This window comes from Anomaloglossus baeobatrachus, chromosome 2 (assembly GCF_048569485.1).
Source record: "Anomaloglossus baeobatrachus isolate aAnoBae1 chromosome 2, aAnoBae1.hap1, whole genome shotgun sequence".
Lineage (NCBI taxonomy): Eukaryota > Metazoa > Chordata > Amphibia > Anura > Aromobatidae > Anomaloglossus > Anomaloglossus baeobatrachus.
The window spans coordinates 347664918-347680908 of record NC_134354.1 but is presented as its reverse complement, the minus strand read 5'-3'; the positions used below and the strand labels follow the sequence as shown (position 1 = coordinate 347680908).

The 15991-nt window shown below is 45.2% G+C and overlaps 1 protein-coding gene across 1 annotated transcript; it reads left to right on the top strand.

Moving 5' to 3' along the window:
- Positions 1-1215: 1215 nt before the first annotated feature.
- Positions 1216-15349, top strand: STX12 (syntaxin 12). Its single transcript, XM_075335978.1, has 9 exons — positions 1216-1472; positions 5368-5437; positions 5518-5617; positions 6030-6167; positions 7568-7611; positions 10721-10826; positions 10945-11017; positions 12573-12655; positions 14553-15349. Exons 1-9 carry the CDS (start codon positions 1376-1378, stop codon positions 14646-14648), a joined length of 807 nt encoding a protein of 268 aa, XP_075192093.1. The 5' UTR covers positions 1216-1375; the 3' UTR covers positions 14649-15349.
- The last annotated feature ends 642 nt before the right edge of the window (positions 15350-15991 follow it).

The window sequence follows — 15991 nt, the reverse complement described above, 5'->3', positions numbered from 1 at the left end:
CCAGATGCCGATCCCCACATAAAGTCTATGGGGATTACAATCCGGTGCAAAAGGATAGGAGCAAGCACTTCACACTTACCGAGACTCTGGTGCAGCTGTAACTGCTCCTGCTGCCTCTCATTCCCTTTCCGGACCTCTCATTACCTTCATTGCATATGCGTTGCTTTCCCTGCCCACCGCCGTTTGTGATTGGTTGCAGTCAGACGCACCCCCACTCTAAGTGACAGCATGTCTGACGCTTCCTATCACAGACTTTGTCTGCAGGTCTATAACAATACCAATTAAGAAAAAAAAAAAATTGTGTATTATGATACCCAGCACAGATAAAGCCCCCAGCTACAGGCTGCAGCCTTCAGCCGTGTAATTATCTTGGCTGTGTATTAAAATAGCAGGAACTGAATGCGGCTTTTTTAATTATTTAGATAATTAAATAAAAAAAATAAAATTTGATACCCAGCCATGATAAAACTCGCAAACTGAGGGCTAGTATTCTCAGGCTGGGGAGACCAATGCTTATTGGGCACGCGCCCTCACCAGCCTGAGAATAGCAGCCAGCATTTACCCAGCTCTTCCCGATTGCCCTTGTACGGTGGCAATCGGGGTTATTTTGGTTAATGACAGTTCACAGCTGCCACTAAGCCCTAGATTAGTAATGAGGAGGGTCTATAAACCCCCCCATTACTAATCGGTAGGTGACAAGAAAAAACACAAACACTGAAAAAATCCTTTATTTGAAAACATATACAAAAAAAACCCCTCCCTCTTACCATTTTTTCAACCACCCAAAACACCCCTGAAGGACCGACGTAATCCACACGAGGTAAGTATAGTGCGCATGGTTTTTTTTAAAATTCCTCCGGGTGCCTCTGAACCCACGGGGGTCGGTCTTCACAGCCCGGGTCTGCTCGTCACTATTCCTCGTCCCTATCCCCCCCCATGGAATAAAGAAAAACAAACCCGCATTGCCATAAACCCACGCGTGTTTGGATGTGGTTTTCAGTCCCAGGCTGCGTTTCTGCAGTGTGCGCACATAGCCTTACATCACTCTTTCCCCCACACAGCTTCTCTCAGCCCCATTGCTCCCCTTTTATCCCCTCAGTCACATCAACCCCAGCTGTCAGTCAGGCACAGCACATAGCGGCTTTCTGGTATCAGCTGTGCCCCGGACTGAGTATGCCCCGCCCCTTCCGGCGACGTCACCCCCTATTCTAGACTCTCCTGCTGTGAGGAGTGTCATCGTGAGCAGCGCTCCTCAGCTGATCCGCCACACCGCCACCTGACGTCATCATATCTCGGGCGTTGCTGTGCGGCTGTGCAGTGTTCTTGTGACCGGTGCGGTAGATACAGAGGAGATCCAGGCCGAACAGACACCATCATGTCGGGCCAGTGGCCACAGAGCACAGCCAAAGGGCGAGACTTCAACAGCATCATCCAGACATGCAGCGGCAACATCCAGAGGATCACCAATAACAGTGAGCAGGCTGCGTGGTGACCGTGCTCAGGGCTTGGATTGTGGGGCTAGTATGCATTATTGTTCTACATGGCCACTATAAGCTCAGCGCATCACATAGGCTCCAGATAGTGTCCGGCCTGTAGTCCTCCAGCTGTGGCCACCACTATAGGCTCAGCGCATCACATAGGCTCCAGATAGTGTCCGGCCTGTAGTCCCCGAGCTGTGGCCACCACTATAGGCTCAGTGCATCACACGGGCTCCATATAGTGTCCGGCCTGTAGTCCTCCAGCTGTGGCCACCACTATAGGCTCAGCGCATCACATAGGCTCCAGATAGTGTCCGGCCTGTAGTCCTCCAGCTGTGGCCACCACTATAGGCTCAGCGCATCACATAGGCTCCAGATAGTGTCCGGCCTGTAGTCCTCCAGGTGTGGCCACCACTATAAGCTCAGCGCATCACATAGGCTCCAGATAGTGTCCGGCCTGTAGTCCTCCAGCTGTGGCCACCACTATAGGCTCCGCGCATCACACGGGCTCCAGATAGCGCCCGGCCTGTAGTCCTCCAGCTGTGGCCACCACTATAGGCTCAGCACATCACACGGGCTCCAGATAGTGTCCGGCCTGTAGTCCTTCAGCTGTGGCCACCACTATAGGCTCAGCACATCACACGGGCTCCATGTAGTGTCCGGCCTGTAGTCCTCCAGCTGTGGCCACCACTATAGGCTCAGCACATCACACGGGCTCCAGATAGTGTCCGGCCTGTAGTCCTTCAGCTGTGGCCACCACTATAGGCTCAGCACATCACACGGGCTCCATGTAGTGTCCGGCCTGTAGTCCTCCAGCTGTGGCCACCACTATAGGCTCAGCACATCACACGGGCTCCATATAGTGTCCGGCCTGTAGTCCTCCAGCTGTGGCCACCACTATAGGCTCAGCGCATCACACGGGCTCCATATAGTGTCCGGCCTGTAGTCCTCCAGCTGTGGCCACCACTATAGGCTCAGCGCATCACACGGGCTCCATATAGTGTCCGGCCTGTAGTCCTCCAGCTGTGGCCACCACTATAGGCTCAGCACATCACACGGGCTCCATATAGTGTCCGGCCTGTAGTCCTCCAGCTGTGGCCACCACTATAGGCTCAGCGCATCACACGGGCTCCATATAGTGTCCGGCCTGTAGTCCTCCAGCTGTGGCCACCACTATAGGCTCAGCACATCACACGGGCTCCATATAGTGTCCGGCCTGTAGTACTCGAGCTGTGGTCACCACTATAAGCTCAGCGCATCACACGGGCTCCATATAGTGTCCGGCCTGTAGTCCTCCAGCTGTGGCCACCACTATAGGCTCAGCACATCACACGGGCTCCATATAGTGTCCGGCCTGTAGTCCTCCAGCTGTGGTCACCACTATAGGCTCAGTGCATCACACGGGCTCCAGATAGTGTCCGGCCTGTAGTCCTCCAGGTGTGGCCACCACTATAAGCTCAGCGCATCACACGGGCTCCAGATAGTGTCCGGCCTGTAGTCCTCCAGCTGTGGTCACCACTATAGGCTCAGTGCATCACACGGGCTCCAGATAGTGTCCGGCCTGTAGTCCTCCAGGTGTGGCCACCACTATAAGCTCAGCGCATCACACGGGCTCCAAATAGCGCCCGGCCTGTAGTCCCCGAGCTCTGGCCGCCACTATAGGCTCAGCGCATCACACGGGCTCCAGATAGTGCCCGGCCTGTAGTCCCCGAGCTCTGGCCGCCACTATAGGCTCAGCGCATCACACGGGCTCCAGATAGTGCCTGGCCTGTAGTCCCCGAGCTCTGGCCACCATCCTGCACTAGAAGTGGAGTCTTGTGTGATCGGGGAGCCCGAGGCGTTGTGTATGATGGAAACGTCTGACCTACAGGTGACTGCTCTTGATTCGCTCTGGTAGGAGCTGAAGTCGGATTACATTTCAGGCTTGGTAATTGCTGGAGAACTCTGGAATTTATAATCCGAGGTGTCCGCTGCACATCGTTCATATCAGTGGTGTTCCCCTGTAATGCTGATTATTTTTGCCTTTGTATTGTGTCCCCTTTGTCCATTTTCAAATCCATATGTCTGTTTAAGGGTATGTGCGCACGTTGCTTTTTACCTGCTTTTTACCTGCTTTTTTGCTGCTTTTTCTTCTGCGCTGTTTAATGCCAAAATGGATGTGTTCTTCTATTCAAGCAAAGTCTATGGGAATTTGGGTTTCTTGTTCACACTATGTTGTTCAAAATGCTGCCTTTTTGTGGCAGAACTTTGGTCAAAAACTCAGCTTTGCAGTGCAAAAGACAAATGGCAAAAACAATTGACATGTTGCTTCTTTGAAAAGCTGAGTTTTTGACCAAAGTTCTGCCTCAAAAAGGCAGCATTTTGAACAACAATAGTGTGAACAAGAAACCCAAATTCCCATAGACTTTGCTTGAATAGAAGAACACATCCATTTTGGCATTAAACAGCGCAGAAGAAAAAGCAGCAAAAAAGCAGGTAAAAAGCAACGTGCGCACATACCCTAAATAAAAAAAAAAAAACAGTCTGCACGACATGCACATGGTAACCCCTATGTGATCCCTTGTGCTGTCCTTATGATACGTGGATGTCTTGTGTGAACGAGTCCTTAATTGTCAGATGTGGTTTTATATGGTCACCCATGAACACTGTATCAGCTCGGGCATTCGTAGTCCTAAAGGGTTCAGATTGTCCCTCCTTATCGCTACTGGATATTTCCACCATCTGAATGCTACACAATGAGCTTGGCAGTGAAAGTGCTGGAAATTGTTTGTATTGGTGAATGGGCGCAGTGCCCCACAGAGCACCAGGAGTCTTTTTGTTTCGGAGCTCTAGGGATCTGTCTGTGTTCTCATACCGTACATTGTAAAGTGCTTGTTCTTCTTGTGTTCACTCTTCTGGTAGACGTTTATGCCAGTTAGCCCGTGGCTATACAGAATAGATCGGTGTTTACGTGGTGTTCCCCACCCCCACAGATCATTGGATATGTTGAATTCCAACATACTATCCATTTAGTTCTCCAGAGAGTTGAGCTGCTGCCAGTCACTTCTCTTCTAAGTCACCACTGAGAACAAATTTACACCTGGCTGAATGCATGTGTATGGGGCTGTTAGTAAGGCTAGTGCTTAAACAGTTATTGAAGATAATGTATCAGACTAGCTGATATGTCTGGATAGAATTCGGCCATATTTCTAAATTTCATATTAGGCCATAAAAGATCTGTGAGAATATTCAAACATGTTTTGGAAAGAGAACGTCTCCTTTTTGCCTGGTGTCATTGAACGTGTCCGGTCAGTTCTGCTCAGTCGTTACCCTTTTATCTATCTAATTCCTGCCCACCATAATTATCTGACTAATATTCCGCATGATGCTGCATTTATGGTGTGTATACAATGTGTCAGCAGGGGCTGATCACTGCAGATGAAATGTATGGCCACCCGCGGACTCTCTAAATCTGACCTGCTGTATCCTGAAAGGGGTCTATCTAGTGACTAGATTCTAGTCTATACAGGTTGACTTATAGGGTCACCTACCGTAAATGTTATTCTCAATGAGCTCAGGGTCGAGTAAGAAGTAAAAAAACAAAAAACCCTTTAATCCTTACACTAACTTCCTGGGCTGGTGCCGCTCCTCCACTCTTGCTAGTGTGTAGTCCACCAGTTTTAGGGCATGACAATCTGAAGCGGTTGTCGCCCCTTCCAGATACTGGTGCCCCGGATCGGTGTGGCGCAGTGGCTCCAGTCTGGGAGGTGAATATAGATAACCACACCCTTGATCCATTGAGAATATCTTTGAAAGTAGGGGAGAACTCTGATACCCAGTGGGCGATGTCTCGTGGCAATGCATCTTCTCTTTCTTGGCTTAACCTTTCGTTCTCCTTTAATCTCTGCAGCTGCTCAGATTCGGACCTTATTGAATCAGCTTGGAACCAGTAAAGATTCTAGCAAACTCCAACAAAACCTGTAAGTTGTACATTATAGCACTGATGTATGCAGCCCTTTCCTGATATCTTGACGTGTAACCCATTATATTCTGTCTGCAGGCAACAGATTCAGCACTCCACTAATGTTTTGGCCAAGGAAACCAACACTTACCTGAAGGATCTTTCATTTGTCCCCGCTCCATTGTCTCCGGTAGAGCAGGTACAATATTCCATTGCTTAACATTGCACTATAACAAATACCTTGTTACTTACCATGCCAATGATCTTTCACCAGAGCAGAGTAATGTAAACTAAACCCTCAAATGGCACCGACTTCTCTCTCCATCCAGCTATCTGTTGCCCCGTCTTTAGGGTTGATGTAGTTGTAAGTACTATATAGGCCATTATTATCAGATCAGTGATGTCTGACAACCTGGGCCCCCACTAATCTGCTGTTGTCCATTCTGGCGGCTGCCATGTGTAAGGGCTGAGGAGTCAAGCTCCATATGCTGTATACTGGCCATAGCTGAGCAATATGGCCCTGCTCCTAGTCCTGGATATAGTAGACAATCCCCCTACTGCTTGCATGGCATGATCAGCATTTGTCACTATTTGATGTCCCTTTCTTACAGCGTCAACAAAAACTGCAGAAGGAGCGTCTTATGAATGATTTTTCTGCTGCACTTAACCATTTCCAAGCTGTCCAGAGACAAGTGTCACAAAAGGAGAAGGAGACTGTAGCACGTGCCAGAGCCGGATCTCGGTTGTCAGTAAGTTCAGGCCTAGCTTTATCATCCCTGTGTAATGCACTACTTGTCGGGCTGATTTTGGGTTAGTAACATGGAAAACGCGTTGTTAGATAAGACAGAAAATAATAAAACTCTTCTTATTCAGATTGTATCCTAATTGGCGGATGGTAAAAAAGAAAAAAAAATGCAGTTTGTCATATGGCCATAGAAATCACTGCAATTTAATGTTAAAGAGCAAAAAACTGCTAATCTCCAGAAGGGAGCCCTATAGACCTTGCTGAAGGGTCTAGTTGGGTTATCCCTGCTGAAAATGGGTTTCTCCAGGTTCTAGTAAATACACTGAAATAAGACAACGCTTGGCTGTGTTACATTTCAATATGCGCAATCCTATATTCTAGAATAAGGCCTCCTGATATGCTTTATCTAATGTGACCACTGCAGCCTGTGACTGACTGCAGTGGTCACATAGGAGGCTGGGCTATACAGAGACCTGCAAGAGAGCCTGGGGAGGTACGTTTACCTTTTTTTTTTTTTTTTTTTTTTTTAAGTTTTGGAGCAGTGCTTTTAAATCTAAGTCCTCTGCCCTTGGTATTCTACTCATCTGCTGCTGTCTTCATCCTTATTGGGTGCCGCTCTGTTCCCGCAGTCCCATAACTTCTGACTGGCTGGAAGTTAGTTCTGTCAGAAGCGCTCAATCAGAACTGAGAGCTACAACAAGGCTCTCATAGAGTTGTAATTATTTGTGACCTTTGGTGTGATCTATGAAATACTGGAGCTGCCAGCCGGTCACGAATCAATGGAAACAGACTGGAGCAATGCTGAAGGAAAAAAAAAAAAACCTGTAGCGGGTGAGTATAATAAAGGGGGCAGGGCACAAATGTAATGCGCACTGCTGGTCAGTTTGTGTGGATTCCAGCCAAATGTATTCTGCAGCACAAGGAGATTTGGTGAAATCTTATCGATGTTACAGGAATATGATGCAGATTTTCTGCCCCTTGTGACCATACCTTAAGGGAGATGTCCACGTGTGTTTATTTGTGTGTGTGTTATGAGACCACGTCTCACTGCCGTCTACATCTTAAATAGGATCTGTACAGCTGGACAGACGTGTCTTTGAATCTGATCACGGATAACTTGTTGGGTATTTGTATTCAAGTGGATGCTCCACCATTTTCATATGTCTCCTCGTCACTGCGCACCAGGATGGGCGCACGGGGGTCTGACATGGAACGTTAGCGGCCCCCTCAACTCCCGATGCAGAAGGGAGAGGTGTTGGGGAACCAATTTCAGACTGAAGTAGCTTATTTATGGTTGTTATATGTCCATAGAATACCAATACATCTATCGCTACAGTATTCTCTATACGGTTATTGGCTGCTTTTATAGTGATATGCTTCCTGTCATTTATTTTTTTTTCTCAGGCTGATGAGAGGCAGAAGGAAGAACCGCTTGTTTCATTTGGCAAGTAAGTGACAGTGATCAGCTGATTGACGAGGATTTCGGTCTGTAGAGTTGATATGTATAGGGGTGTATAGGTCATCTCTTCATGTGGAAGTCACGTGTCAGGACACCGTATTGGCAACATTACTCCACGCCTTGTTCCAGGACAATAAGGTTTAAAGAACTAAACCTTAATTTACTGTTCCTTCAGGTATTGCAAATTACCCATTCTTAGAATATCCTTATTCTGTTTCGTTCTCTCCCGTAGCGCTGGGCAGCAATCCATGGTCCTTATAGAAGCTGCTCAGTCAGATCTATAGACTACTTCATATCAGCGTTGGGGACTTTTCCTGTCTGAGCCTTCACTCTCTCCCCTCTCCTCCATAGGCTGGGGCCACACGGAGCACTACTGCGATGCTCGCATGAGACTCGGCTTGCGCTGGCAGCACAGCAGGAGCCGAGTGTCATACGAGTGTACCTGCATCTGAGCTCCGATCATGTGAGCAGACCTCAGCTGCGGGGGGCGGCTGGCACTCAGGAGGGGAGGGAGGGATTTCTCTCCCTCTCTCCTCCGTAGTCTGCCATTCTCGTACTGCACTGGTAGTACACCGGTGTACCGCGAGTGCAGTGCGATGATTTTTTTTTTTTTTCTCACCCCATTCACTTGAATGGGTGCGAGAGAAAGAGTCTCAGCTTACAATCGCAGCATGCTACGATTGTTTTCTCGGTCCGATTAGGGCTGAGAAAATAATCGCTCATGTGTGCTGACACACAGGCTAGAATTGGTCCGAGGGCAATGCGATGTTTTATCGCACTCCACTCGCACCGATTTTCTCGCCGTGTGGCTTAGGTCATACTCTGATAAGCACGTGATACTAAATGAGCGGCAGAGAGGAAAAGGTGGAGGGCTATGGTGCTGACCTGATGAGGTGGTGCAGACGATACACAACAATGGTGTTGGCTGGCCTTGATAGGAGAGTGAGCTGTGGAGAGGGGGGGGCGTCCTGTCCGAGTGCTGCACAGGAGAGAGAGGACCGGGAAATGGATAACTGGGCTACGCATTTCAAGGACAGTCCGTCCTCATCATGCACATATACAATTGCATGACTTGTTATAGACCATGTGTGACATCATATCCAGTAATGACTGGTGGAAGAGATATTGGTAAAAACCAGACCTTTTTGAAACGTGTAGAGCAATAGACTAGTTCCTCTTACCATTTACTGGTTGTCTCCCTCCTGAACTGCGCATGGACAAGACCCCACCCCGATGACTCTCCATACTCCGAGGAGGGAGTTTTTTGACTCTGGTTGTTAAAATAGCTGAGCAGCTTCTTATGGAGCATGAAATGTTTCTTTTATTGGAAATCTGACAGATTTCAAAGCAGTGATTTAGATAGAGCTCTTCCAGATTCAGGCCTCCATGTGCCGCACATCACAGATAATCACCCCCTCCGTTACTCCATAGGCACACTTTTGTCATTAACCCCTGAGGAAGGTTCTTAAAACGGACGTCACGTCAGGGTGAGGGGCTGAACAGCTCTTGTCATCACCAGAGGTAGTTATTGGGCCTAGATTTATGCTATGTGTTTTGTGTATTTGGCCCTGGTGTCATGGTAATTAGGCTTACTTCTGTAATAATAAGGCAGTGTGGGATTGACTTTTGATCTGTTGTACTTGGGTGCCATCTTGTGGCTATAATATAGAATACAGTATAGTCAGTATTGGTACTTATACTGAGTTTTTTTCATATAAGCACTAGACATTTATTTTTTATAATACATTTTGTGTACACTTGTATGTATTCGATTTAGTATTATCTTATTTTTTTGATGGTACAGAGTCTCTGATGTTTTTTTTTTTTTTTTTTTCTACTGTATCCTCTGTAGTAGGTATTTGCATATTTTATTTATTTTTTTTTTAAAACAATGTATTTATATATTATTTTGGTATACGTAATATTTAATGTATACCTATTTGACTATTCTTCTTATAAAGGGAACCTGTCAGGTGTAATATGCACCCTGAACCATGAGCAGTTCTGGGTGCATATTGCTAATCCCTGCCTAACCGTCCCTGTATACACTAGCATAGATAAAGAGATCTTTAGAAAAAGTATTTCTAAAGAGCTTTTGTCATATGCTAATGAGCAAGGGGACTAGTCCCCTGGGCTTTAGTTCTCTTGCCAGTCTCCCCCATTAGCATGTAAGTACGCCCCTCTGGGCCACTTTTGGGCATACTTTCATGCTAAAGAATGTGCAGTGTCAGAGGATGATCTCACCCACCTCTACGCTGCCATCGTGTCCGACTCTGGATTTCGGCTCAGTGCGCATCACCCCGGACTTTCAGTCATGCGCACTATGAAGCCGGGTGTACGCGTCCTGGCTTCAAACTGAAGTAGTGCACATGACCAAAACTCCGGGGTCATGCGCACCGAGCGGAAATCCCCCATCGGACATGATGGCAGCGGAGAGGTGAGTGAGAGCATCCTGTGACACTGTGTATTCATTAGCATGTTAGCACACCCACAGGGGCCCCATAGGGACATACTAACATGCTAATGGGGGAGACTGGCCGGGGAACTAACACCCAGGAACTAGTCCCCTCGCTCATTAGCATACGGTAAAAGATCTTTAGAAATCCTTTTTCTACAGATGTCTTTATCTATGCTAGTGTATACAGGGACGGTTAGGCAGGGATTAAAATGAGCACAGAACTGGTCATGGTGATGGGTGCATATTGGACCTGACCGGTTCCCTTTTAATGTTTTTAATATTGCTCAATAAAAAATTATTTTAATGATGGCCCTGTTTTTGGCTTCTACATGTGTGGATTGTTCTTAATCTACCATTGGTGTTATAGAAGAAAACCCGTATGAAATCCGTTATACTGAGGGTACTGTACAGCCCCAAGCACCTATAGGTACCCGATTCTAGTTTTGTAAAACATGGAATTATAGGACTGTGTATGAGGCCAGGTTTAGAGAAGTGCCTAAGGTACAGTCTGTAAAAGTGGATTCATCAGTTGTAGGTAACTTCCCATGACGTGAGATAATACACATTATTGCTGCTCATGCACACGCCTATACCTTCTTGTCACATACTAGATTTGACTAACCCCTTTTTTTTCCCCAAGTAATGAAGAGTGGAACCAAATGCAAAGCCAAGAGGAAGATCTTGGAATCACAGAACAGGACTTGGAGCTTATCAAAGAGAGAGAGAGCGCGATCCAGAAATTAGAAGTAATATACTATTTTATGTAAACTTCTTCCTTTTTTTTTTTTTTTCTTTTCTGTGAATATTTGTGTACAATTGTAATGTAACTTTTCAGCTAATGCTCCTTTTGCTTCCTTCAAACAGGCAGATATTCTGGATGTGAATCAGATTTTTAAAGACTTGGCAGTAATGATTCATGACCAAGGAGAAATGATAGGTAAAAATCACTGACTTTTTTTTTTTTTTATTTTTTTTTTTATGCTTCAAATTGAAAAAAGAAAAAAGTGCTAGACATCAATAAGAGTATATTGTAACATCAGCAAAACTCCAGATGTGGCTGTGTAATCACTCTCTGATTCACCGGTGCTTCTGTTCCACATTGCACCCCACAATGCTGAGGGCCCATGTTTCCACAACTTGCTACTTCTCTGAAGCTCAGCAATAGGCTGAATTAGAAATGAGACCACAATTTACACTTTATACAGTATTGTGGTACTGCAATACCAGGTTAAAGGGACATTCAATATGCAAAGGATAATTTCTCAGCAAATTGAAAGTCCCGGGAAGATCTGCAAGAACAGGCAAATTTTATGTTGTCTGATCTGCTCCTCTCTACTGCACTGATGAGACTGACGACAGCGTAACGTCAATTCTACAGTTAAAGTGAACCTGTCAGGTGCAATTTGTACCCAGAACCATGAGCAGTTCTGGATGTATATTGCTGATCCCTGCCTAACCGTCCCTGAATACACTAGCATATATAAAGGGATCATTAGAAAGAGGATTTCTAAAGATCCCATATAATATACTAATGAGGCCAGGGACTAGTCGCAAGGGCGTTAGTTCTCTTGGCTTGTCAGCCCCTGTGGTCGTGCTAACATGCAAATGAATGCAGTGTCAGAGGCATGGTCACTCTGACCTCCTCTGCCATTGCTGGTTTTTCGCTTAGTGTGCACAATAAGAATGTCCTTGGACTTCCGATCATGTACACTACACCAGTTTGAAGCTGTGACGCATACACCTGGCTTCATAGTGCGCTTGACTGGAAGTCTGGGACTTCTGATCATGCGCACTGAGCTGAAATCCAGCATCTGAGGCTGTGGCAGCAGAGAGCGATGAGATTGACCATACCTCTGACGCTGCGTATTCATTAGCATCTTAGCACACCCACAGGGGCGTACTAACATGCCAAGGGAACTAACGTCCTTGCGGCTAGTCCCTGGCCTCATTAGCATATTATAAAGGATCTTTAGAAACCCTTTTTCTAAAGATCTCTTTATCTATGCTAGTGTATACAGGGACGGTTAGGCAGGGATTAGTAATATGCACCCAGAACTGCTCGTGGCTCTGGGTGGATATTGGACCTGACAGGTTCCCTTTAAAGAGAGAAGTTGAACACTCGGCTATGGCCAGTGTTTCTTCTTTATATCGTTCAGTGCAGATCTTAGAATCCGCACCAGCGTTAATGAAAAGTGTTCTGAAAGTGCAATCCCATAAAATCCTCAATCACATTGTTGGATCTCTAATTGTACATTGTAGTTTTTTGCTTCTTATAGTATATGTACTATTACAATGCAGCAGTCCAAGACACAATTCATCTTACACCAGTAAACTTGTCACCTGGGTCAGTCGTCAGATGCGCAGTCATGTGATAATGTTTTCAATCTGTTATAACAAAGCTAAAAAAAGAGGGGGTTGGGGGGGGGAACCCCTGCAGTTTACAATTTAAAAATGTGTAATAACTGATTATTTTGATTTTCTGTTTTGTGCAGATAGTATAGAAGCCAATGTTGAAAGTGCAGAAGTTCATGTAGAAAGAGGGACGGAGCAGTTACAGAGGGCGGCCTATTACCAGGTAAGTGATGCTGACAAGTTCACACTACCTTATTTTCGGTCAGAGTGCTGTCTGTGGGGGAAAAAAATGCACCGTTATTTAATAAGGCAGTGCAGATAAAACTTTCATCCCACCCCACAGACCAGAGGCATGCACGAAGTCCAAAATTATGACAGCGCTCCACTGAGTGAAGATATCACTCCATCTTTATTCCATCAAGGCTTCACAGCAACGTTTCGACTGTAATGTCTTCATCATGACTTCGTTCATCTTCATTCAAGACGTCAAAACGTTCCTGTGATGCCCTGATGGAATAAAGATGGATTGATATCTTCACTCAGTGTGGGGCTGTCATACTTTTGGACTTTGTATGTTTCATGTGGATCTCTTGAAATAGAAGTGCGTCCCCAGCTTGATACACAGCATGTGTTATACATGTGCAGCCTTTTTACCATTGGTGCTGCAAACATTTTGTTTTTTACGGGGACATGCACTAGTCTCTCCTGTTTGTTGAATGAGATTTGTCAAAGTCTATGGGTGTGCAAAAAAAAAAGCTATGGCTCTTGAAAGAAAGCAAAAATAGAAGTGCAAAAAGGAAAAATTATGTGGTCTTTAAAGGGGCAGTTCCAAACTTCTACACACCTATCTTTAAAGGGAACCGGTCACCAGGTTCTTCCTTTATGAGCTGTGACCACCGCCAGTAAGCTTTTATATACAGAATTCTAGAATACTGTATATAAGAGCCCAGGCCACTGTGTAGATTCTAAAAAAACACCTTTATATTACTCACCTAGGGGGTGGTCCGCTCTGATGGGTGTTTTTTACATTATACAGTGCACCATGGGCTCTTATATACAGTATTTTAGAATGCTGTATATAAGAGCTTACTGGTGATGGCTGCAGTTTATAAGGAAAACTCATGGTGACAGGTTCCCTTTAACTCCTTACCACTTTTGTTATTGGCATTATTAAATTGCCTACAATTCTCCCTATCCTACCACTTCCTATGTTTTAATCTTCCTCTGAGAAGAGTCTCAAATGGAACATTACAGGAGGCTGGGACTGCAAGTACTTCTCAACTATCACCCCTCCTGTAACAGGACGCCATTAAAGGGTGGCATTGTGATCACTTAACCACATATACCGTTACTGCAGTCCCCTGACATCCTGATTCAGTAGAGGTGATCAAGAAGTGATCACATGTTCAGTCACTGCCTCCATCCATGCAGTCTTTCCCTTTTCCCTGACTGGCCATCGGTGGGCTGTGATGGAAGCTGTGTGACACCAGTGCTGTCCTCAATGAGATTTGTGTGAGTGCGGTGATAGAAAAAAATGACCACAGCACCACCCCACAGCTTCAACCACTGCCTGCAAATAAACCATCAGGAGGTAGCGCTGGTGTCACAAAAGTGATTAGGGCTTAAAGATTGCTATTTTATATATGGCATTATAGGTATTGGATCAGCCCTTTAAGTACCAAGTAGTTCTGGTTCTTAAGGAGTTAAGAGTCCTTATGAGACAAAACATGACTGTTATTGGTGTAAAGACAATCCTTGGTGACCCACAAGCAGTTGATGATCTCTGAAATCCCTCTCAGATTTGATGGGTGCCTTGTTGGGCTTTGTGTGGTCGTCTTCTCACTACATGTGGGTAGGAGAAATCCCAGAAGCCCATTGAAATGTCATGTCGGGGGTTTAACTCTTTTTACATTTATATTTTAGCCAAGTCTATAAAAACGTGTAGCGAAATATGTTCATCAGTTACTTGGACTGAAGCCTAAAAGACCTAGTTTCCTGGACATAAGGAAAACATGAGACTGGCGCTGCATGGCTTTACCCCTGGATATGTAATTGACAGATTTTGTTGAATAATCTTTTTTTTTTTTTTTTTTTTTTTTCCCCCCCCCTCTTTTCTTTAGAAAAAATCCCGGAAGAAGATTTGCATCATAACCCTGGTCCTTGCCATTGTAGTTGTTATCTTGGCCTTTATTATCTGGCTGTCGCTGCGGTCCTGATTTGGCCTAGCACAAGAAGGCCCTAGTCTTTGATTGTCTCCCACCTATCTGTAAATATTTGCTTCCTAGTGCACAAAAAGTCCCCCAGAGCAAATGTAGAGGGGCAATTGTCGCGTTTCAGAAGTGGTCTAGAGAGAAGGCTCAGTATGTGTTGAGTAGTGTGAATGTCCGGGTTGAAGGGTAGTGGTGTAACTAGTTATTTATCTATGCAGCTGACTTACTAATGGTCCGCGTGGAGCTTCAGCTTCTGGATTGTTATTGGAAAACCACAGCACATTAGAACTTTGTCTTTTTTAATTGACACTACATTGATCTTTCATTCAGCTGCTGCGCACCTCTTGGCTGTTGACCAGCCCTATGTAGATACCCTCTCACTTATTAACCATTGGTAATCTGCACAACCTTATTTCCTTTTGGTGCCTGCCCTTAGAATGTAAATAAAATATATAGCTTTTTTGTGTTTTAGACATACGACATTCATGAGCCCTGCAATATTTTCTACTCGCTGGACAACCATGATGGATTATTCTTATGACGTGTGTGCTATGTGTATACACAGTAATATGTCAGATTCTTGTATATACTGTCTCCTTAACGTTCTTTCTACTTTTTTGATGTTGATGGGCCACACAGAGGAGTAGTAATATATATGTATAGGAATTAAAATATGAAAAGTGAATTAAACAAGGATCTCTCTCTTGCGTTGTCTTCATTTTTAGTTTCATTTATGTGACAGGTGCACAAAATAGAGATGGCAGCTTTGGCACGGACATGTTCTACAGGTGAAGCTGACCCGATACTTATACACAATGGATCAAACTGATGCTTTTAGCATGATCTAATGTGTATATGGACTTGCCAATTGCAGATGAAAAGGAAACTGATTGAGGATTCTTGATCTAAACATGCCCAATTCTTTACTTCCAAACTTCCAGACCTGGTCACTCAAGATTTTACTTTGGGAATGAAAGATGAATTCAATTCTACAAAATTGGTTTTGTTTTCCAACCTGGAGAGCTGCTGTTCATGAGAACAGTATACAGTTATGTCCATACATAAAATGTTAATTTTGAATACTTTTGTAGAGAATCCATTGCAGGCAACGACGATGTGAAGTTTCAAAGCCATAGACAAGACCAAACACTGGGTTTCTGGACTTTTTAATACTTTTCCAGGCCTTTAGAATTTATCCAGCTGCTTCCGTCTTCAGTCACATCATCAATAAACACTAGTGATCCAGTGCCATTGGAAGCCATGCATGCCCGGCCATCACACTGTCTCCCCCACGTTTTACAGAGGATGTGGTGTGCTTTGGGTCATGAGCTGTTCCAAGCCTTCTCCTA

Bases quoted from the DNA above. Each gene is read 5' to 3' on its own strand.
- STX12 (XM_075335978.1), top strand. From the start codon at position 1,376: ATGTCGGGCCAGTGGCCACAGAGCACAGCCAAAGGGCGAGACTTCAAC. The intron at 10,827-10,944 runs GTAATATACTAT...TCCTTCAAACAG, and splicing joins GCGCGATCCAGAAATTAGAA to GCAGATATTCTGGATGTGAA. The intron at 11,018-12,572 runs GTAAAAATCACT...TGTTTTGTGCAG, and splicing joins TGACCAAGGAGAAATGATAG to ATAGTATAGAAGCCAATGTT.